This window comes from Sparus aurata, chromosome 23, assembly GCF_900880675.1.
Source record: "Sparus aurata chromosome 23, fSpaAur1.1, whole genome shotgun sequence".
Taxonomy (NCBI): Eukaryota; Metazoa; Chordata; class Actinopteri; order Spariformes; family Sparidae; genus Sparus; species Sparus aurata.
The window spans coordinates 19327048-19350659 of NC_044209.1; the positions used below are offsets into that span (position 1 = coordinate 19327048).

General features: G+C 41.9%; 1 protein-coding gene across 5 annotated transcripts; it reads right to left on the minus strand.

The window, feature by feature from the left end:
- Positions 1–2660: 2660 nt before the first annotated feature.
- On the minus strand, positions 2661–23380 carry med25 (mediator complex subunit 25). Of its 5 annotated transcripts, none has more exons than XM_030408663.1 (20): positions 23223–23380; positions 22020–22169; positions 21883–21928; positions 21654–21778; positions 21448–21546; positions 20161–20281; positions 19849–20005; positions 18308–18432; positions 18083–18158; positions 17585–17847; positions 16227–16328; positions 12396–12478; positions 12240–12297; positions 12028–12135; positions 11253–11429; positions 5896–6012; positions 5609–5680; positions 4587–4757; positions 4352–4469; positions 2661–3168 (listed from the first exon to the last, which is right to left on the minus strand). In XM_030408663.1, exons 2-20 carry the CDS (start codon positions 22163–22165, stop codon positions 3065–3067), a joined length of 2268 nt encoding a protein of 755 aa, XP_030264523.1. In that variant the 5' UTR covers positions 22166–22169; positions 23223–23380; the 3' UTR covers positions 2661–3064. The 5 variants fall into 5 exon arrangements, with proteins under 5 accessions (XP_030264523.1, XP_030264522.1, XP_030264521.1 ...); XM_030408662.1 differs by having other exon boundaries at positions 5896–6009; positions 12396–12481; positions 23223–23379; XM_030408661.1 differs by having other exon boundaries at positions 12396–12481; positions 23223–23379.
- Between the last annotated feature and the right edge of the window lie 232 nt (positions 23381–23612).

The following is a 23612-nucleotide window of genomic DNA, read 5'->3' on the forward strand; positions in this document are numbered from 1 at the left end:
ATCTCAAACATATGTACGAAATTACACAAAATCATGTTAAAATTTCACACTTGAAGTGAGGTTTGAGAAGTGAGTGAAGTTCAATGTGGTATTGTGACACTTCAAGCATTCCTGGAACACTTGCCGAGTTGTGGTGAAATATCTACATTGTATCTGTGTTTGCAAGATTCAACTGGGAAGTTTCCATTCCACAAGGTTTGTTCTGTTTGTCATTTGACCCAGAATTATGGAAATGTTATATATTTTTTTACTGCCTCAAGAACCAAAAAAAGAGCAGCACTTGTAGCCCAGCAGCTTGATTCACTCCTCATATTACAATGATGCCTTTCTTCTAATTCAGAGACAATAATAAAAGTCTGACATTTGTGAGAGAATCTTGGCAGAGCTCTATTACCCGTAGAGAACATGCTCTCTATATTTTTCTGGTTGTACAAGGCCCAGATGGCTTTGAACAGCCCTGCATCCCCATATTCCCCGGCAACCCCCACATGACACCCCAGGGGGGCGCGATCTCCAAGCCCACAAAGCACATGTAGACAGCTGCCTCCACAATGGAGGCTTTGAACATTAGCCATTCAGTTTCAATTCTTCCATACTCCTCAAGAATGAAAGAAAAATCCCTCTGGGAACGAGAGGCTAGGCCGCCCTGAACAGGGACTTCAGCCGCACATTCCCAGCTTCACTCTCAGTCACTACACATTCGGGTTTTCCAGCTCTGTCTATCGGACCAGATCCAACTCACTGCCAGATGGAGACCTGTCGGCAGCTCTGTCAAAGACATATGGATGTAGATCAGATAGTATGATTTCATCTGTCAGAAATCTACTAGAGCATCAGTGGAGATTAGAGCAGGCAGGTTGTTCTCGACAGAAACCCGCAAGGAGCAGGGTTGCTCCATCGTTGTCCCCATCAGCAACGGACTTTTTAGAAGGCTTTAATGGCAGAGGTCATATAGTAGCAACCCTCTCATTATTCAAATAAAACTTAAACACAGAGCATGTGAATTCCCACAATTTGTCATCCTACATAAACCATCATATGGTGTCTGAGGCAATGGCACATTTCATGGTACGACCCCCTGGGAGAAGATGGAGGACATGGCTTGAGAGAATGACATGAGCTACAGTGTCTCATCCACAACCTAAATCCTAAATGGACGACTGAAAGAGGAAAACACAAATAATTCGGATTTTTTTTGTAGAAGTAGTACAATGGCGCGCCAATAAGTCAGCTCTAAGCACACCCATCTACAACGACTTCATGGGGGAGCAGTTTTCTGACGTCACACGACAGTGGCAGCACCCATGGGAGGGCGTAGGATGCATTTGTTGCAGACCGTTTGTACTAATGAATGGAATACTCAGACATGTTTGATATAATTGTAAAAAGTACCCAAAAGTAGCACTCGCGTAAAAGATGTTTCTTTAAAATATGAATTTGGTGAAAGTGAAAGCCACTCATACAAATAGTACTTGAGTAAAAGTATTAAAGTTTCTGATATTAAATGCACTTATGTATTTAAAGTACAAGTAAAAGCAAATACATATATTCACATGTATACATATCATAGTTTTCTGATTATTGGAATAAGTGTTTTTTTTTTTTTTGGACGTTTACATAATGAGATGATTGCATTGCATGATTGTGAGTCAGTCATTTTAGTCACCACTGCATTTACACGTGCACTTCATCATATGGACTTGTGAACATTTTTGCTGTTAATAAAAGTGATGCTGAAAAACGTACGAGCTCAGGCAGGCGCTAATAGCTGGACAGTGAGATAGAGGCAGATAGACGGAGATAGAGAGAGCATCAGTAAGGGGGGGGACGGGACTAAGCCGGGCTCCACTGATTAAGGGATGGGAGGGATGAACACCAGCCACTGAGGGACTAGTGTCTATCTGTGTGAGTCCATGAGAAAGCGGGGCCGAGGAAAAGAGCTCAGAAACAAGAACCCACTGTCACGGTATCTTAGCAACCGTCTCTGTCTCCCAGGTGACAGGGACTGACATCACTTCCTGTTAGTGAGTGTGTGTGTGCGTGTGTGTGTTTACACAATGTCCATGCGTGTAAAAAAAAATGAAGAAAAAAAACCTGCACAAATTGATACGTGAATGCGTCAGGAGCGTGCGTGCGAGGTTGAGAGGAGTTCATGTGTGTGCGTCTCGTGCTCGTGCACGGTCGGCTCGACTCTGTAGCATCAGCACACCTGTCACCATCAGGTACATGACAGGAGAGTGCCGTCGGTGAGCAGGATTTAACCTGCACGCATCATTTGTGCACATGAAGGCACGTTTAGAAAACAGACTGTGGGCATATATGCGGAGTCTCTGCCATGTGCGCATGCGGTCAGCCTCATTGTACGTTATGCCAAGGGAATCATGGCCAACTGATGCCATCTGGTAGGACTACTTGGCACAAGGGGACTCTCTATGGTTCCACGACATATTGGAGTAGTTAAAATTAACACTGTGACACTATTTGGCAGAAAAAGACACTGAACTATCTATTACTGTGTCTATTTCAGTCTCTCTCTCACCTTAAGGGTCCAAGCTGCATTCACACAGGAGGAAGCAGGACCGTGGAGTCTCTGGCTGGCCGTCACCAGCGCGGCAGCATCACGTGCACCCATCAGCAGCAATGATGATCAACATCTTCGGTCGTCTATGCATCATCTTTTTTTTATTGAATCCTCATAGAACAACTTTATCAACAATAATAAAAAAGAAATCTAACAGGAAAAAAATAACACTATTTCAGATAAAATGCAAAACTTATAGAAAAGGAGTTTCCAGAAGCGTAACATCGTTGTTTGGTTTGTCAGGATTAGCGTGCCGTCGGTTTTGACCATTCTCGTGAAAAAAAACCGAATGCTTGCATTGTCTGCCGCCAATTAACTTCAGCTGCTCAGTGCCGTAGATACAGGAGAAGAAGAAGGAGAAACTACTCATGATTCGTTTCTTAATTATGTTGAGTATTTGTAATAAAGCAACAGAGCCGATGTATGTGCTCAAGCAGGCGGCGATTCAACTCAGAACACGGCTCCTTAGTCCACAATGTTCAGTCAGATAAGGTCCATAAGGATTTCATCCTCCATCACACTGGAGACTTGGGGCATCCCGGGCTGCGGTACAGTGCCTCTTTGACCTCCAGACATCAGGATCTGACCTGCACACAGGGTTGGGAGTTAGGGGGCCGGGTGGAGAGAGAGAGGAATATAGTGATAGCTAAAAGAGACGAGTGCTGTCAGGTTTTAAAAGTTAAAGTTCACCCAAAAATTAAGAGTCAGTCATTATCATCTCACCCCCAATGGAAATATGGGTGAGGTTTCATCGCCTACAAAAAACCTTTACCCCTTTTTAAAATCTGACTTCACTGGATTCTAAAACCATGGTTTAAAAGGCTGGCTACCAAAGGGTATTCATATTTTTAGTAATGGAAATCATCAAGAGATAGAGCTCAAAATCAATACATACATGCACCACGACTTCTACAAACTTTTTCAATCAATATAAAAAAGTTTTACAAATATAAATGTATGCAACATACTGGGATTGAATATATTTTTCAAGCCTCGGCAAGTTTTGTTTTTTGTTTTGGATGGATGGAAAAAAATAAAAAGTACTGTATGCTTGGAAGATAGTGTGTAGTAATGTAGAACTGGCGTGCAGATTAGTAAATGGGATAAAAAGAAATTAAATTACAGTTGCTCTTTAAGGCCTTTCTGTCTCCATCTTTGGATGCCTGATGCTGCAGTTGCGTTGAAGGTAAAAAGGACTCGACCTCCTGGGACTTTTCTAGCCACGCGAGTGTTTGGAAATTCTTTTAGCAGGCACATAGGAAATCTGCGCTGGCAGAACTCTGACGACACCTCTGCAGATTTACCGCAGATTTTAAACAAACAGAGATGCTGCTTCTAAAACTCAACATTAACACCTCTCCACCCCCTGTATTTTCATGGCAGTCAAGTGTTGTTTTCAGTTTGCTTTAAGATCAAAGTTAGTGGCGCAGCGTGACAATATGTCAAGAATTAGGTTTACTGCAGAGGAACTGAGGTGGGGGTGGGGACATTTGTCAACATGGATAACAGCGAGGGATCGGGCGAAGAGCGCTGTTGTATTAAGTGTGTCAGCACGCGGTGGACTACCTGAGGAGGTGAACAGTGCTGGAGTTCTGAAGTCCCTCATGTTGATGATGGAACAAAATCTCAAATTCTGTTTGGGCCTGCCTTTTAGATATCAACCTTAATAACTTGCAATGAGTACATTTCCAGACCTATATTGTTAAGTTTCACATCTACGTGAGTGTAATGTCTGAACTCCTTCCACCTCTGTTGGGGGTGCGTGCTGACCTGCCAAGGGCTGCCTCCACTGGCCCTGCATTTGAGCCCCCCCTCCTGGTGTGGGATGGACCAGTTGCTGTCCTATCTGGTGAGACATCATGCCCGACATGTGAGACACTCCACCCTGCTGTGGAGACACAGAGACAGAGGAGCCACGTCAACCTCGACAAGAAGAGCACTTACAGTCACTTAATAACCAATGAGACGCGTGTGTGATTCCCTCAGACATTTGTTGCGCTCTCACCGGCTGCTGTTGGCTGAGGAGGAGACTGCGAAGCTGTGGATTGGCTCCTGGGTTTGAGAGACGGAGGATGGGACCCTGGGCCTGGGCTTGTCCGCCTTGTGCGACCTGGTTGGGGGGAGCGCCGCTGACTGGCGGCTGTTGGTTGGCTGGTCCGGTTGCTCTCATTGTCATCTAAAAAGGAAGGTTTAACATGTTTTACACCACATTCATATCGTACAAGACGGACGATTATGGACTGGTTATTTCATGAGAATACAAGGATTATCCCTGTAGTTTTCTTATTAGTTGGGGTTAACTTTTATAACTTAACAAAAGGCGTGTTTACCACCTCAAGGCTTATATAACTGATGCTATTTTCCATGATGACATTAACAGAGTATTTAAGGACAAACATGAAAGGACAAAGTCTGTCTTGTCTGTTGGTTTAGTGCATGTCACCTCATGCTCAGTGCAAACAGTTCCTGTTACATAAAATACAAACATATGCATGCAAGTTGTCAATGAAACATGTTTTTTGTTCCTCTATGTCATGCTGCAAGATGAACACCAAGCCGACACATGCTGATAGGAAATCGTCCACCAGCGTGATGCGGAGCAGTGGGATGGGAGTGGCTGTGCGTCTGTGATACACGTATTTGTACATGTTTAATACAGTATTCGTAAACATGTGAAAAATGACCGGATGTCAAGAAATTCCACAAAGACGGGAACATCATTTACATTCAATAGAAAATGGCAACTTCAGAGCTCCAGACTAACTTTTCCCGCTGGTTGCACTTGTGTCCCCAACTCCATTTAGGTGCTCCTTATAACACATTTTATCACTGGTGCGACCAATGAAACTTTTTTTTAACAGTCTACATACCTGTGTTGGAAAACATACACTGTACTGATAGGTCTGCTGTGTGCTAATCTATCACTGAATAATGAGATTATAATTTAAAGCACAAATTTCATCTAAGAACCAATCAATACCCTGAACACATGTTTCTTCAATGTTGAGAGGCTACTGCGGGTCTCACCATGTTGTTCTGCCTCTGCTGCTCCTCCATCATAGAGACCTGACTAACAGGGGGCATGCCCACCACCACAGACTGGACACAGGACAGATCAAAGAGAAGGAGGAGTGGGGGAGAATGGTGGAAGGGTGAGGAAAAAAAAAAGAGGACAGTGGAGGAAAGGGTTACCAGTAAGGCATGCAGAATTCAGCGGGCACCGGAGCAGTAAAGGTGTCGACAACAGGCCGTGTGAGAGGAGAGCCAGTGTGGAGACACAGGCGGACATGCCAGCACCGAGTGGGTTCACTTACCTGCTGTTGGACGTTGCCGTGGGAGACGGGGATGGGGCCGGGCGGCCTGTTGAGGAAGTTCTGGTTTGGGGCGACTTGACCGGCCTGCATCGGACCGCCTCCACCGCCCAGCTGCTGCTTAGAGACACAATGAAACAGCAGTAAGTTTTCCAACAGGCTCATACATAAGAATAGAACGTTTTATCAGCTTTATTTATGGAGTCATCACGTACTCTTCTCCACCACTGTTCCGCTTCACCTCTGTACTCATTAACACCTTGAAGTTACCCAGTACAAATACTTTGTTTTTCCTCTTTCCTCTCTGTCATGTTGAGTCTTAAACAGTCTTTTTAGATTTTAAATAGCTCTACAGAAGATGCATTCAACACCAAAGGTCTGATCTCCAAATCATGTCAGTCTAGGGTTCTGTATTGGGTCCTATGAGACTGTAAAAAGGGAAATAACAGAAAATGGAAACTACATGTTCGTGCACTGCACCTTTGTGGACTTACTCACAATCCTCATTGAGAATGAGTTGGAAAGAGTTTTTAATGGTGTTCTCAAGCACTCTGAATGATACTTGTGATTGTGTTTTCTTAATGTGTCACCACTGCTTTGTGTTTGTAACTTAGTGTGTGGTGAGTACTCGTTCGGTAATGTATTAAGTAGTTCTCCATGCCGAAGAGATCCTTTAGTGTGAGAGACAGAAGACGAAACCCAAGTAAGACAAATCAAACTCTGCATGAAACTAGGACTGTGGATCTCATCGCACGTCTTCTGAATAAATACATGTATAAATCCTGATGTTGTATCGTCATCATGAATCTATAATATCTCCAGTCAACATATTTTCTGCATGTAATGGATGTTTGCCGTGCTAACAGCCCTGAGAGTGTTGGGTTAAAACCAAATATTCACTGCCTTTGTTCGAGAGTGTGCAGATGGTAAGTAAGCAAACACAAACAAGGATGTGATGATACACCAGTGGAGATTTAACTTCAAGCACCACCTGCTGAGGTGTTTGCTATTTTGGATTTCACCGTTTAAAACAAACTGAGGCTTGATGACTAAAGCTGCTCGTAAAATCTGGAGAGAATAAAGTCATATACAATATCCATCCTGTGTTTAAACGGCGAGAACAAAAAAAAAAAAGAGGAAAAAAAAAGAAGCAACCTGTTGCTTTCCTTGGCGACAGATTCTGGAAACCCACCTGTAAGGTTCAGAAATATTGTTGAATACCTAAATGGGCACTATGTAGTTTTGGAGAAGAAATTCAAACCCAGAATTCTAATATTTCAAATATTAATGAGGTAATAATACAAACTCAGAAATATGTATTATTTCCATGAGTAAACAAGCTGTTCTCAGAGGAAAATAAGGTCCCCAGAACTCTGTTTGAGGCTAGAAAGGTGGCGGGGTCCACCAAATGTAAACAAAGTAAAACAGTATGAAATTGTTTATTCAGTGCATTCATTCATGAAAACAAAGAGTTTATTTATTTAGTTTAATAAAACAATTCGTCAATGAAGATCTTTTCCCTTTTTCCCCAAATCTACACAGTGCCTCTGTAAAACTCTGACTCAATTTCACATTTTAATTGCACAGTTCTGTGCAAAGGAAAAAAAAAAAGCTTAAAAAGGCAAAATGTGAAACTGAGCTGTGGTGGCTTTTGTGTTTCAACACTGAGGGAGAGACGGGGAGGAATCCCTTCTTTAGACACAAATTATTAACTACAGATAAAAAAAAATGGCATGATAAAGGGGAAAAAAAAAACACATTCACCCATCCATCTTGCTGAATCGGGACAAATCACCCTGGGATTGCGCTAATGCATGCTGTGTTTTCTGACCAACAACAACAGTGCAGCATGCAGCTTTAGGTCTTTTGAGGGAACTAACAAATCGGCTGCCTCTTTCCGCTCTTCTCCTCCTGGCGGTGATTTATCTCCTGTCTTTAACCCAGTAACCTGTAAAATTCCGGATCACGATTTAGGGCCTGCATCACTCTTTCCAGGGTAAAAAACATTCGGTTTTGTCTTGGCTGTAAACAGAACACGCCGCAATCTCGTTCCCGAAGAATGCCACTCCAGGGCTTTGCGCAGAGAAACCTTAACTACTGGTCCAAATTGAAATTTTTAATTACGTTAAGATTGCTGTAGCGCTTCCCTATTAGCAATGCAGCACTGAATATGTGATGATACACAAGAGGCAGAAAAAGAAAATCTTCATTACAATTTCATGTCTTCTGCCTTCTCTAAATGCCCCGATGCTCGTACACGCACACGCTGCTTCAAGTTACATATAGTGCCAACGCGCTTTTGCGAAGACATAAAATTAGCAAGGTGGATGTGCAAACGTTATCGCCGCTGATGACGGCAAACTGCGTGGAGAAATGTGATCCAAGTCATGTTAAACGGGACAACAGGCTTAATTTTTAAATGGAGACATACTGCTTCTCTGTGACTGGATGCGGCATTGTTTCAGAGCGAAGCAGCACCCACCACCAACACCCCCCACCCCCCCACCCTTTACTGGATGCCAATAGCTGGATGGAGAAGACGGCTAATCCAGGGGACACATTTTAAAAATCACCCCCGTCTCCAGGGATGAAGATGAACAAAGACGGGGAAGTGAAATTTTATGTCATGTCAACAAGGCAGCAGTGTTTGTTGCCTTGTGATGAAGTCAGAGAAAAGAGCTACATTGAGTGCAGAGGGCTGGGGGGAGGGGGGCTCGTTGTCTCCAGATATGCTTCTGCTGTCCCCTAAAGGTACGCACGGACCGCTTCTCCTACAGCATGGCTCATGTAATAGTTAACATCTGGGGAGGCCGAGCTGAAAAATTCATATCTACCCCAGTTGTTTTTTGTTTAAAGCTGAAATCCACGACTTTCCGCATTTTTGCATAATACAGCAAAGACGGCGGTGCGATAAATGTGAATATTCTGTTGTATGTTTTGAATAATCAGTAAGAAGTGCCACCAGCTGACAAAGTAACATGAGTGTACTTTTAACTGCTGCGATGACATTAAAGTGCACAGGGATTATTACTACAGTATTGATTAATCCAAACAATCTGCCAAAACTGTGAAAAATGTAAATTAGTGTCCCAGAGCCCAATGAGACGTGCTCAAATGCTTGTTTGTCTGACATAGGACTTTTTCAATGGGTCAGTCTGGGCCTCAATCATTCTCTTAAGCTTTCCATTTATATTTCATGTTTCTCTCACTTTCTTCTCACTTCTCCTCAGGTTTCTATTCCTTCTCTTCTACGCTGGACCGGCGGCCACCTGGGAACCTCTTCCTCTCTCCCGATGCCACACATATAAACTGGATGTAGTCCGTCATATCTTTATGGCTCCTTTATGGATTATTGCTCACTTATGTTTAACAATCTTCTTAAGGTGTATCTATACTTTTGTTACCAAAATCTGTATACATTCTGATATATTTCACTCATTGTCTTGTCCGGCCTGTCCTCGTCCAGGTCACCGCGAGGACGCCGTGCAGCTTGGGCGTCGTCAGTCGTCCTTGTCACTGATATCGACCGATATGAAAACTTTGTGGTTTTAAAGAGCACAGTGAAGAAAATGATGCTTGGCTTGATTTATGATTATTGTATCTACAGTGAAGTTTACCAATTCAGTGCATTGATGTAATTTTAGGCAATAAAGTTATATCTTGCCTCCATTACGTATTTTTGAGGGATGACTGCAACAAAAAAAAAAAAGGTGTATTTATCTGTCCTATATATTGCCAGTGGAATTGTTTTAATCCCTTACATTGGTATTGGCATCAGCTGCAAAAACTAGTTAGAAATAGTCTGTTCTGTACCCACAACATCTCCTGCATGTATTTCTTTCCTCGGAGAGGGATCCCTCCTCTGTGGCTCCTCCATTTTTACCCCCCCTGCTGAACATGTTTTGCCAACTGTTGAAGTTGTTTGTGATATTGAGTTATATTAATAAAATTGACTAGAATGATTGAAACCACAAAATTTCATATTTCAGAAGCAAGGGACAGCCAATTTTAAGGCATTTTTGCTTAGAAATTACTTAAATGTTGAATCGCTTACCAAAACATTTTCACAATTCAATTATATTTCATCGATCGACTTACCCACCAACACTTCTCAGTATGGAAACTGTCTCACACCAGAGTAAATGTGTAATTTCTAGTGTTTCATCTCATTCCACCACATACTTGGACATGACACACCAACAGCATTTTGAAGAGAGTCGATCAACGACTGTTTTTAATTAGGAAGCCGAGGCGCTTTGGTATTAGCCAACTTGAAATAGCAGACAGGAGTCTAGTTGAAACTATTTCATCATTTAACATAACAAATTAATACAGCAACTTGTGCGCAAAGAGCAAAAAAAAAGCTCTTGAGTTGTCAATATTGCACTTGGCTGCACTAGTTTACCAGTGTAGATATCTCACACCCACTGCACTCAGAGTTTGACCTGCTACCATCTGCCCTTCGATTCAGCGTCCCAAAGGTCAGTGGGAACTCATATAAGAATATATTCAATGGTATGCTGTGCTATTTGCAGTGCATATACCTATCGTACTTTGGGAGAAGTCAAAGGGGAATTTCCACTGAGATGGAAAATAATAAATCAATCTAATCTGATTTAATCTAAGATGTACTAAGTAAAAACACAGACAAATTTGAGATATAAGGAATTGTTTTGGGTGCTGTAGATTAGACAATGAACCTGTTATTTTCACTGATATATTCTCAGCGGTCACTTTATAAGGTATGCCCACACAATCGATTGCAATTCAAATCAACAGCTCATAAACAAATTCTTCCTTTGCAACATAGATTATATTCAGTTTTTGGTGATATTGTTGCAAATTTGTGTAAATGTAATCCTTTGTTTACCCTGAATTCATCGTCAAAGGTGCTGTTGTACACGACTGTATTTTTTTTTTTATTATTTACTTACACGAGGAAGGCAGAATTTTAGAAACACCTCTGAATACATTTCTATCCAGCACAACATTACTAACACAAACTAACTATGACCTCTGTGCTACAGCATAGAATGTGATGAACACCTGAACGGCAAAGTCACTAGAAACTAAAAAAAGAGTGCAACAGTGAGCTAATGTTGCAGAAGGAATTTAGCTAATGCTAGTCCCATAAGCTGCTACTAGAAAGAGAGATGTTAGTGGCTGCTCTGAAGATACTGGGCTCGCTTAAATGAAATGTCAATAACAATGCACCTTAATTCCGTAAACAATGCACCTCAGTTCCCCGGGTACTCCTCTATAATGCCTTCTCATTATCACCTCCTTTTGCCCCCCACCACCACCACCACCACCACCACACAAAACCTCTCTCTCTCTGTACCCACTGTGGCTCCACTCACCGCTCTGTGCTGCTGGACCTGCTTGTGGTTGGTGATGACTTGCCGGATGCCGTTAACGAAGCCGCTCTGGTCGTTGGGGATGAGGCCCATGAATATTCTTTTCTTGGATGAGTAGAGCAGCATTAGCACCCGCACTTCACAGGGCGACGTTGTGTGGGGGAAGTGGACGCAGCCGGCCTGCAGGGAGGGTCACAAGGCACATTAAGACCTTGACAAGGGACCCTGGCGTAATTATAGGAATGGGCGCGAGCTTGGGGACATAACCTACTCCTGAGCTCCTTTGCCCAATCAAACATATCGGTTTTGAAAATTGAATGCAAATAGTTTTAACTTGATTCATTCTGTGCTTTCTCTGGGCTGTAAATCAAATTCAGGCAAAGAGGCAGAGCCCAGCTGGACTGACTCTATTAAAGCCTCTAGTATTTCTCACTGGTATTAACTGAGTAACAATGCACTATACGGACAGAACCACTATAATTATGCTAATGGTGCTGAATCAAAACTAAACAACACAAGATTTTGGCTGCAAAGCATGTTTAAAATCATCTTATCTTGCTTGACAGTGACTAAATGTATGGCCTGGATCCCCCTCTAGAGTCTATAGCGCAACACTGCAACTCAACCTCATGAACTGGTGGACAGAGGTGGGACCTGCACTCACTTGCCACTCATGGGAAATGTACTGAAGGTGCACTAAATGATGGATAAGATCAGGAGTGAGCAGGAAAACACAGGTTTTAAACTCAGAGAAAGGTAGAGTGTTCAACGAACTTACAAAACCACTGGTCATAATGCGGTAGAGCCCTTTCAGCGACTCCATGTCTTTATTGGTGAACAGAAACTGAACCATTCGAGAGTTTCTGAAGAGGTGACCTAAGGTTGTCTGCGGAGAGAATGTGCAAAGAAAGACTTAGTTATGCATCATTCATAAAAAAGAGTCAACACTTTCACACTCAAAAATAAAAGCTGCCCAAAAAGCGGTCTCACCAGTAGCTGCTGTGGAATCAGCTGCATGATGAGCTTCTGTGGCCACTGCTCCGTGTTTCTGGTTAGACACACAACGGCATGCATTGAGCTGCGAGTACAAAAAGACCACTTTTTTTACTACGGATAAAAGTTTGAAGTGTTTAATTGGATACTCACAGATTTTCCCCTTGGTTTACGTGCACCTGACATGGCAGAGAACGTGTCAGTTTGGTGTTTGAGTCAATGGAAGAGGGTTTAGGCTTCTGTGGGGAATAATACAGTGACAAAGGAGGGGCACAAAAAGCAGTGCATCGTTAGTATACGAGTCTGAAGAACACCTGGATGAAAAATATAACTTTATGGGTATTCCGTTAGATTTAGATTTAGACAGCTGTCAGAACTACCATACTTTAAATTCAACAAGGTACTCAAATATCTAAAAGTTTACATTACATCACGGGTACAAGGACAGGATAAAACTAAATTTAAACACACAGTATGTCATTTCTACCACTGAGGGTCTTAATCAAAACAAAAAATGGAAGTATTGTGGGCTCATGGAAGTTTTTATCCTCAGGTTTTAAGCTAAAAAGTTGGAGTCGTTTGAGTTCCTGTTTTGTTTGTCTCTACATGCACACAAGGATGCATGTGCATGCACGTTAGATGACACACATTCCTGCCAACTGCTTGGAATTATTCAACATATCTACAGGAGGCTTGTAACATAATAATATGCTGCATGCTCCAGCAATGGAAGAGGAAGACGGCTTAAATGTTAAATAGACTTGCATTTCTATAGCGCTTTTCCAGTCTACTGACCGCTCAAAGGGCTTTTCAACAATTTTCACATTCACCCATTCACACACATTCATAGACTGATGTCAGAGGCTGCCATGCAAGGTGCTCAAGGATTCGACATGCAGCCTGGGGAACCGGGGATTCGAACCAGCAACCTTCAAATTACTACAACCCACTCAACCTCCTGAGCTACAACCACCCCTTAAAGAGATGCTGCACACTTAAATACCTTATTTTAGCTGCAAACTTAATTATATGACTGTTTTCTGGTAAAAATCATTTTACTAATTAATAAAAGCTCAGATTCAGGCGTTATGGTGGTTGACATTTTCACTTTTTCACACTTGTCTTATAGATGCAGAGGAACTGCCTGATCACAGGGTGCATCGGTGACTGTTGTGATCCATTGGTAGCCATTAAACTCTTGGCGAGGGCTGTGTTCACATTCGCCCATTATGAGCCCATCATTTCCAACGGAGAGAGCAGCTGTGCTCGCGTGTCCAAGGGGATTGACAGTAGGTGGAAGTTAGGCCTCATTCAGACCAAATCAGGCATTGTTTAGCGGTGTGGGAGGACATAACAGGGTGTGTATCATCATTTTGTCAGTGAACGCCACCTGGATAGTGCCCAGTTTTTGGGTCCAAACTCAGGAGCAACAGCTCTCTGCATGAATCTGCTTGATCTGTTCAATCAAAGTGAAGGAGGTGCAGCTGAGGAGGGTCAGGTGTTCTGATTCACTAGTGGCAAGTCTCAGACAAGGATTCCTTCCAACTGTCTCTGGGGAAAAAAAACAACTGCTGAACACAAAAGGGAAGACCCAGGGCATGCTGGGGGATTACATCTTCCAGCTGGCCTTGGAGCAGTTGGAAGATACTGCAGAGATGTGTGCGGCCCTGCTCACCCTTTCTGCCACTGTGACCCCAATCAGGACAAGCAATTAAAAATGGATGGATGGATGGACTTTTAAAGACCTGCAGATAACCTGTTCCTTTGCAAAATGTCAAGAGTGAAAGAAAAAAAAGAAGTACTTTCTAAGCGCATCGATATGGCAACCCCACTGGGGGAAGCCGGCACTCTTCATCTTCGGGGCATCAATACAGGATCAATGACCAATCAATCACATATTAGTCAGGCCCTCTGTAGTCCCTGTGCTATCTATTACAAACGTATTGTGCTTGACTTTCTGTGTGGACAAATGAGTTATCCATTTCCAGGGGATGAAAGATGTAGACAGCTATTGCACAATCCTACATCTACCTTAAATTTGTGGTGGATTAAGAAAATAATGTACCTTAACCGATCTGGAGAGCTCTTCATTCAGACAACAAAATCTTTCATGAATTAATGGATTGAAATTCAGCCAAAACAGAAGGAGCCATATTGATAACACTGTACTCAGAGCAAGAGCCAGCCAAGTGCGTTGGCATCCCTTGGAGAGTTTTTATCAACAACCATTTCTTCAAATGAGTTTCAGTGTCTGTAGTGTAATTCTCCCCAACATTACAGATTACTCCAGAGGAGAATCACTTACAGAGCTGAAAGCTTAATGAGTGAGCTGGAGGTGGAAATGGCAGATTAAGAGCAATGCTTCATGCTCCTAATCTGTCCACTCAGGTTGTTTGCGGCTGCACATGCTCACACTTTCATCCCTGCCCATTTAACGGACTTAGATAATTTTGATGAGCAGAAGAGGGAGGACGAGACTGGAGTCGATCGAGGTGATTGATCCGAGTCCGTCCACCAAACACAAACACTCGAGGGCCTCCCGACTGTCGCATAAAAGCCATTAACATCCTTTTTCCTGGCTCAGCACTGCCACTGTAGACTAAATCGATTTGACCTTGGGCTCCACAAATTGTTGTAGGACTGTTGAAATGATGTTCAATTAATCATACTGTAGAACAATCAATGACAGGTGGTTATTAAGACTTACCACAGTGATATGTCTTAGACAGTGGTGATGATCACAAGTTTCGATGATCAGATCCTGCTGGATTTAATTCAAGCTGCCTAATACAGGCCGATTTACAGCTGGGATATCAGACCAGCAACTTTACTAATCCAACGACCAGATATTTTGGGGAAAACACGCAGCAGATTGATAACTCTCTCTTACCTGTCCAGAAAGCATAAAAACTGAAACCGGTCAGCTTATCTTTAGCATATAGACGAGACAAAGGGGGAAACAGCTAGTTTGGCTTTGACTGACAGTAACAAAATCCTGATGTGTATTCTTGCTCGCTCGCATTGGGTGTCTTCTCACCCGTCACTTCTAGCAGAGATGAGTTTGTTTTTGTGATCATAGCTTCTCGAGTCTGGAAGTGAAAGTTCACGTTATTATAATCCAAACCCCCGATTTTTTTCCTAAACCTACCCAACTGTGACAGAAAACTGAAAATATTCTTCTAAATACCTGAAAACACTGGATTTACTAAGTCTGACAATGAAAATCAATAAACCAAAAAGTTGACTACCAACTTTGGTCGCCAATGTGAAAGTGAAGTGCAAGATCAGTTCATCCAGCACGACTTGTGTGTGTAATCAGTCTTTGTGCAGTTTCATACTCTATTGCCTAAAGGCCTGCCCTTTCAAGGATTTCTGGGACAAAACTTCTCCAAATGTTTTTTGGAAGGCAGACCGTCACTATTTCTACACATAGAGTGAGGTCAGATACACTAATTATTGAAAACAACATGCAGTCAGGGCACAGGCTGTGACGGGGACAGAGCTCGCCGAAGGGTGCACCGCTACGTCCTGCAAAACCACGCCACACTGAGAAAAAACACATAAACCCCTGACAAACCACAACTTGTTTTAAAAAAAAAAAACTTAAATAAAAACAAATAAATAAAATTGAACATATATATCTGAGTGGTAACATTCTCCTCATCTAATTCTCACCATCAAAGAAAATAAGCACATTTCTCCAAACTATTTCTTTAACTGAGTTTTGTCTCCTGAAAGTGGAGAACTGACGGTGGAAACCACTGAACTAGGACGGCTTTCACGTCCTCTAAAACTGAGTTTCAATCCTATATGCTAGTTCTGTGTAGGGAAAAAAAGACCAGTTAAGACTCAGTTGTTAGCACCGTAAGTGATTCTAATAAAACGGCAGGAATTGGTCTGAAAAACAGTTTCTCTTAAAGGGTTTTTCTAATATTGCTTTACTTTACAGCTTTATTTTAGGAGTCACACTTTACTGAGCGTTACCTCTTGCCACTCCAGAACACCGGTCCACGCTATAATCTTATTGGCCACACCTTGCTGCTGTCCAATCGGATTTGCATTGCCTGGAGGTCCAGACACACCAGGCTGTTGAGAAGATAGAAGTGGGGAAGATCACGTGTGGTTAACTCAGAGTCAGAAATATATGTCTGCTTGTCAATTCAGAGGGGGAAGAACACATGGACTACTAGATGATTTCATTGATTTGCTAATATAAAACATGTATTTCTGTTGAACTGGATTGTAATAAATTATTTGTTTTGGCTAATTTTAGAACATTGAATTTATATTAACCAAAGTATGTTTTACTACTAAAGAAAAAAATAATGAATGAACTGGAAAGCAGACAAAAACAATGACTGTACCCACAATGATTTCCAGGGAAAAGCGAATGCCGTGTGGTTTTGATCTGTTAGTAGCGCTAACATTTAAAATTCATTTTGATATTAGACTTCAGACAGTGCGTTCGTCTGCAAACTCAGCCCCAGGCTGCTGGTGCCACAGCGTCACAGATTAAAGTCTTGGTTGCATTATTTCTAACTAACATTTGAAAAATATCAATATGGCTTAAACATTGATGGTGTTTACAGCGGGGTGAGAAAAGCAAACGAAGTCCTCACTTGGGTGCCGTGCCGTTATTCAAACAACACTGAACGCTGGTTACGAAAAACTTACAACAGGGAACTCGAAATCAAATAAGAGGTAACAGCAAAAATGTGGCATTAAAGGAGTCAGTGACGAATCAGAAACAAGTTGTCCAAAAGGTGATATGTTCAACCCATGTTTCCTTACTGATGGTGACTTTTTGGAGAAGTACTCAGATCCTTTACTTAAGTCAAAGTATGAATATTTAAAATATTGATGTTTTGTTCTCGTTGTGAATCTTTGGTCTGAACTTGGCTTACAACTAACTAATGATCAAGTTATATCTTGTTTGTTTAATTTGTTTAGAAACGAAAGTGTAAAAAGGAAAAACACAGTTTTGTGGTTAGCAATTTACCAGAGTGTTTCTTGGCCAGGCAAAGCAACTTCCTTAAGTCTCTGCTTATACAACCCCGCCAAAAAAGACCTTAAATGAAAAAAAAAAACCTTCCATTCTTGCTAGTCTAAGCTAATCACCTGCTGGCCTTTTATTTACCAGACAGTTATCAGTGGTATCGATCTTCTCTTCTCACTCTTGGCACAAATGCAAATATATCTATCTTCCAAAAAGCTGAACTATTGACCAAATTGCTGTATTTGCCAAATGGACTGTAACTGAATAGATAGGTCACTAAGCTGCTGAAGTTGAAGACCCAGCGGTAAACGGTGTTACTGGTTTTATTTTGATTGTAATAACTCACCATGTTGGGCTGTGCTGAAGACACTGCGGACTGATTCGGCGTGGGTTGCTGCTGTGGCTGGGCCTGCGGCTGCTGATTGGGTACAGGCTGTCCTGGGGGCGGGACTGGCTGCTGCTGATTAGGAGTAACTTGTTGCTGCGGCATCATGGGCTGCGTTGCTGTAGTGACCGTCGATATGCTGGGCTGACTGAGCTTCACCCCGGCGACTGATGGGATGGTTGGCTGACCGGTGAACGGAGCACCTTGACTGACCAATCCTGGGACTGGAGGAAGGAGCGAGAACATAAGAAACAGATTCCACACTTATATTTGGTAACTTTAATTAATCATTATGACTGATTAATTATTAGTGATCTAAAGATACTGTTTTTTAAGGTTCCTGTAGATGAGAGCACAAAATCTGTCTTACTGTAATATTCAACAGTCAGACTTAAGAGACTAAAAGCTCAGCTAACATAAATTGTTCACAAAGGCCCACAGAGTCCACCAGTAACTCACAGCGACTCTTCTGGCTGTTGGCTGCCTCCACGGCCATCTGTGCAGCCACCTGAGCAGCAGTCATGGGGGGGGGATTCTGTCAGTGAGCAGATTAAAGGAAGACAATGCGGGTGAAAACGTTTTAGGGAAGGAACATAAACACCGCTGTCTGAAACGGAGCCAAAAGCAGGCGGCGGGAATTAGTCTCCAGACAGCCTTACGCTGTGTGGCTGCTGTCCCCTTTACCTGATAAGGGTGGGCTGTGTTAATGGTTGGAGGGGCCTGTGAAGCTCCACCATGAGGCTGACTGACAGGCAGCGGCTGAGGAGGGAGGACAGGTTTGAGCGGCCCGGGTGCTCCACCTGAGGAAACTGGAGACAGACAGTGGGATGAGCTTAGAGTTCTTACACAGTTCTTAGATGCGCATTTACTCCCACTGTGGGAGTGAAAGTGTTGTGCTTTGCTAAAACTGAAAGAAAAGACAAATTTAACAATGAATTCACTCCTACACACACAAAAGTGTAGGAATAACCATTATGAATAGCTCATAAAGTTGTTATTTACAACAGCTTTAACTTCAGCAAAGTAAAGAATGACTTCTCATGATCAATAACATCATCCTACAGTGGAAATGAGTGACATTTTCAATATCTCCAAAATAAATCAACCCATGGGAAATTAGCAATTCATATCTTGCAACTATATTAGTAGCGATGTGATTTTAAGAAACCGTCCAGAATTAAACAAAAGCAAAATCAGACTGGTGGGAAACCTGCTGCTGGTAGAGGAAGTATCTCAAAGAAAAAACAAAAACAGGGAAGGAATTTAGCACCACAATGAAAAAGCCCAGAGAACAAAGATGCATGGAAAGAGATAACATAAATGCCGGCTTTACTCTAGTCATCTGCCAGCGCTGAAAAATGCAAAAAAAAAAAAAAGAAAGAAAGTGGTGTAACATCCTATCAAAGGTGTGTCTGGAGATAAGAAGCTTACAAGAATGCAGCTGCTACAACTGAGAAACTGTAAACCTGAACTGCGCTATTGTTGATTATAAACAATTTTATACTGTACCAGCATTCCAAAAATCTTCCTGTCTGAGAAGGTGTGTGCCTTTTTCTGTCTCAATAATGTAAGTGAGTTGGAAATTATTTATGGAGCACAAAAAGAGACAATATGCTTAAAAATACATCTTTTTAATTTTGACTTACTGCAGCCATCGAGGGCAATTACTGGCTCTGCCTCACCATCATAAGAGACCTTTACAGCTCTCAAGAGATTTCTTTCAGAGCAATTCTATTATCAAAGCTGCGATGATAGTTTTGACTTAGTAGACAGACTTGACAAAAAGCTTTGACTTTGTGCTCTTCTTATTTCTGTATTTTCCTCCGTCCCCCTACCTGTGACCTGAAAATCGATCACCATATTGAGACCCATATTCTCCACTAACCCCTTAAAAAAAACTTTGGCCGCTGAACATTCAACTTCTTCACCAGCTACTCGCAAACGCTGTTTGAAAGGGCATAACTTCTGGGTTGTGAAGCAATATCTACTGCCAGCTGTAGGGTTTTGTGATAACGTTCACTGGTAATGGCATTAATGAAGTAGTTAACTGGAAACACAGAAAAATTTGCTTATTCAGGATAAGATAAGATTTCAAACTGAAGGGCCACAGTCATACAGTAAATATTGTTAAAATCATTCTCACCGTCTTTCCGAAGACACTTGAATTAATTTAGACAGAGTTGTCTGAGCTCAAGGAAAACAAGTTGTTTAATGGTGTCTCTCACCAGGAAGCGAGATGCCTCTGACGAGGACCATGTGGAAGGGGTCCTGACTGTAGTCTGGATGGGGTTCGACTGCACCTCCAACTGGAGACGCTCGCTCAAACAAAGCTCTTAGTGCGGGCAGTTTCCGAGGAGCCACCACCGAGAAGTGAATTCCTCTCTAAGAAGAAATATAAAGAATAAATATATTCAGTAAAACACATTCACTTTGCTTTTACAGATATCATTAATATAGCTTCATTCAAAGGCCAATTGGGACAAGGATTATTACACAAAATATGTTGTGTATAAGTTGCAATATCAGCAATAACTCACATCTCTGATGATTTTGACCAAGTTGTCGGCTGTGCAGCCGGTGTAGCTCACACTCTCCACAGCAGGAAGTAGATATGGAGGAGAGTTACACAGCAACACACACACCTTGTGGGTTTGACCTCTGGCAAAGGTAAAAAAGCAGAGAGAGCAAAAAGTTGAGGTTCGCATCACTGACAGCACCTCTATAGGAAAAATTACTAATTGAATTCTTAACTTATTGAGGATTTCTTTTTAGACTCACATTTAATGCAAGAATTTAGAGGATACTTTATTATATACTTTATTATGACCAGCCTATGGAGGCACCAGAGGAGCTACAGGTCAAACACATCCACGTCGGCTTCATCACTCAGTTGTGGTGGTTACTACTTCAAGAAGCTGAAGTGCAGTCTGTAAACTTGTTTAAAATAAGACTCAAATTTTGTGTGCAGACTCTGCATGCACAGTGATTCACCAATCACATTAGTTCTTAATCAGTGTGCCAAAGCAGACCATGCCCCTGCACATGGAGTGAGTCGCTGGTAACAACATTGAAAAATGAGCAATGAACAAGAGAAAATCGCGAAAACGAAGACTTGGTCCCAAAAACAAAAAGCAACGTCACTTATCTGGAATTATTTCGGCTACAGGAAGGATGATATTGACCAAACACGTGTTCTGTGTCAACAGTGCCTTGCATCTGTTGCCACAACGAGAGGTAACACAACTAATTTGTTTGACCATTTACGTCGGTACCACACAGCAGAGTCCTGCACAGGTCTTATTTTGAAAACCCACTCTTACACGCCATACTTAAAACTGCATCCGACCCATTTTCCTACAGTAGCACAAATTACATTTCGCACCCGAGCCGACCCGCTATAAATTGTTACCGAAGCCCGACCCGCACCCGAAGGAAAATTAGACGGACGTAATTTTTATAAACGAAAGTAAGCCAGCATGGGGAATGGAAGTTCTGGGAGGGCGCAAGCACGCATGAATGAGCTCATATGAAATATAAATGCTTATCATTTTGAAATGCAGCATAACATAAAGTGCTATTCAGGTCATCTGATGAAAATTCCTGTATTTTTTCATATCGCATTATATATCGCAGGGTTAAAGAAAATCGCAATGTCAGTTTTTTCCAATATCGTGCAGCCCTAGCCAGTACTTTGCTATTACCAAGCAAAAAAATGACAACCATGTTGACCATGAACACGGGTCTTTCCCAACACGCTACCAAAGATTTCATTACTTTATGATGATCAAACAGGAGCAATAGTAAAGTGATTGTTCTATACTTACATTTGCTCCCTCATCTTCTTAAAGTCATCAAAGAGCTGCAAGGCCACAGAGAGTCCCTCTGCAATTAGACTACAGCTTTCTGCTCCACCTCCCATGAACCTTTGTGAAAAAAAATAAATACAAACAGTACTGTATCATTTATCCCTGTGATGAGAAAAAAGGCAATAAATATCCACGAGAATGTCAAATTTGTAATAATCACTTACTGGATGTTGTCGATCCACGAAACAAACTCAAAGGCAGAGCTGGTTGGTGCGTGACACTGGACATATGACTCTGGAGCGCAGTCCACTGTGTTGAATACCACAAGACCATACTGGGTCCCTCCATACTAGAAGGACAAATGAAACAGGGGAATTATTAGCAATATCAAAAAAATGTTTTCCCAAACATTCATTCTCTAAAACCTTTGCACCAAAAAAAGAAACCACTCACATCTCCACCAAAATCTGTTTCTGCTGGGGGCCCTCCATTGAAATATCTACAGAAAAAAAAAGGAAAGGCATTTATACATAAGAACATGAATAATAAAGAAATAATTTAGCAAATGCAGGGTCTTTGAGCACTCTTACTCAATAGCTGGAAGTATGTAATTTTTCCTTAAAGATTCAAAGTAAGGTCCAAGATTTGCCGTCCCTTCGATGACAAACACCACATCAGCCACCTGGTTGGTCCCAGGCTTAGTGGACGGTTCCATGAGCACCGAACCTGCCACCATGGATCTGGACAAGAAGAGGGGACAGATTTAACTTGATTATGTGACAGGCATCCATGGTTGAGGAGAAAATCTACTGCAGGACCAAGAGCTTTCCATTCATTTCAGGTAAAATTCATTAATTGTTTGTTTCTTTACAAAGTACTCAAATGCTCAAAACTACTTACTGCTCTGAAAAACTGCACTTATATTGGTAGGTGCCATTTTGTAGGATACAGACAAAAACACATTCAAGTCGGAATGTGACCTTGCTTTGGTAACTTCTCTCTATTCTTTAATAATAACAACACGTGTGTAAAGCATCACACATGTACATAAAGGGCACTTTCAACAATCGATCCGCTCTTTTTCATACAACATTAATTCGACATATTACCCTGGTGAACAACATCGACAATGAATCACTATGAAAGCTGAACTCCTATTAAAAGAAGCACAGGACAGCACCATATGGTACCACCCTACTTTTTGACGAATATTGCTATTGCCCTATGATTCACGACTATTGGGAATGAACATTTTAGCATCACACATTTTAATATTCTATTTTGCAAAAAATGATGATGTGACACTTGTATGAGTCCGTACCAAACACACATGTTTTAATACATGTGCAGCACTATAGTACTCCATCATGATGCTGCTTTGTCACTCATGTTTTGCTTCTTGCGACTACACTACCATTACCATTACATTTCTAGTTAACAAGCCCTGTGTGTTGCATCAAATTCTGCAGAGAAATTAAGAAGTTAGCTAGCTAAAGTGATGTGCTATTTGGCTAGCCTGGCTAAAAAGTTGATATTATCCAGCCTACCTAAATGCTAAATCAAACCAATCATCCCTGAGTGACAGTAGCAGCCCACGACAGTGGCTAGGTAAGTTAGAAAGCATGCAAACGAAAGTAAAAGCATTCAGAACAGGTGAAACAATTGGGCTGCACAGAGCTTTCATTTAGTGCTAGCTAGGTAGCGTGAACGTCACTAAGCGATTTAAGCTAACATGGTGGAAAATAAGCTGAACTAGCCAACAGCCATCTTGGTAGAAAGTGTTGCGGACCGACCTGGTGGTATGTTGCCTTCAGTCGAAACGCGGGTTCAGTTAAACACAAGTACAGCAAAAAAATCTGCTCGAATTAGCTCGAACTTGTCACTCTGTTGTACTGCTAGCATAAGTGTTTGTTGTATTTTTGCCGGAAGTGACAAGCACACCCGCCCACAAATGTGACGTCACGACCATCTTCTTCGTCGTTTCGCCGCGGGATGGAGTGCTGCCCCCTTCAGGTCAGAATCGTAAAAACAACCTCATTTTTCACACACATCCAAACATAGAAAAATGAACTCATGTTTGTCGCCACAACTTATTATCCTCGCACAGGTAAGGTAAGGCAAACTCATGTTGTTTACCAAAGCAATCAAAATTGCCTCTTATACATCAAATCAATGCAAGATAT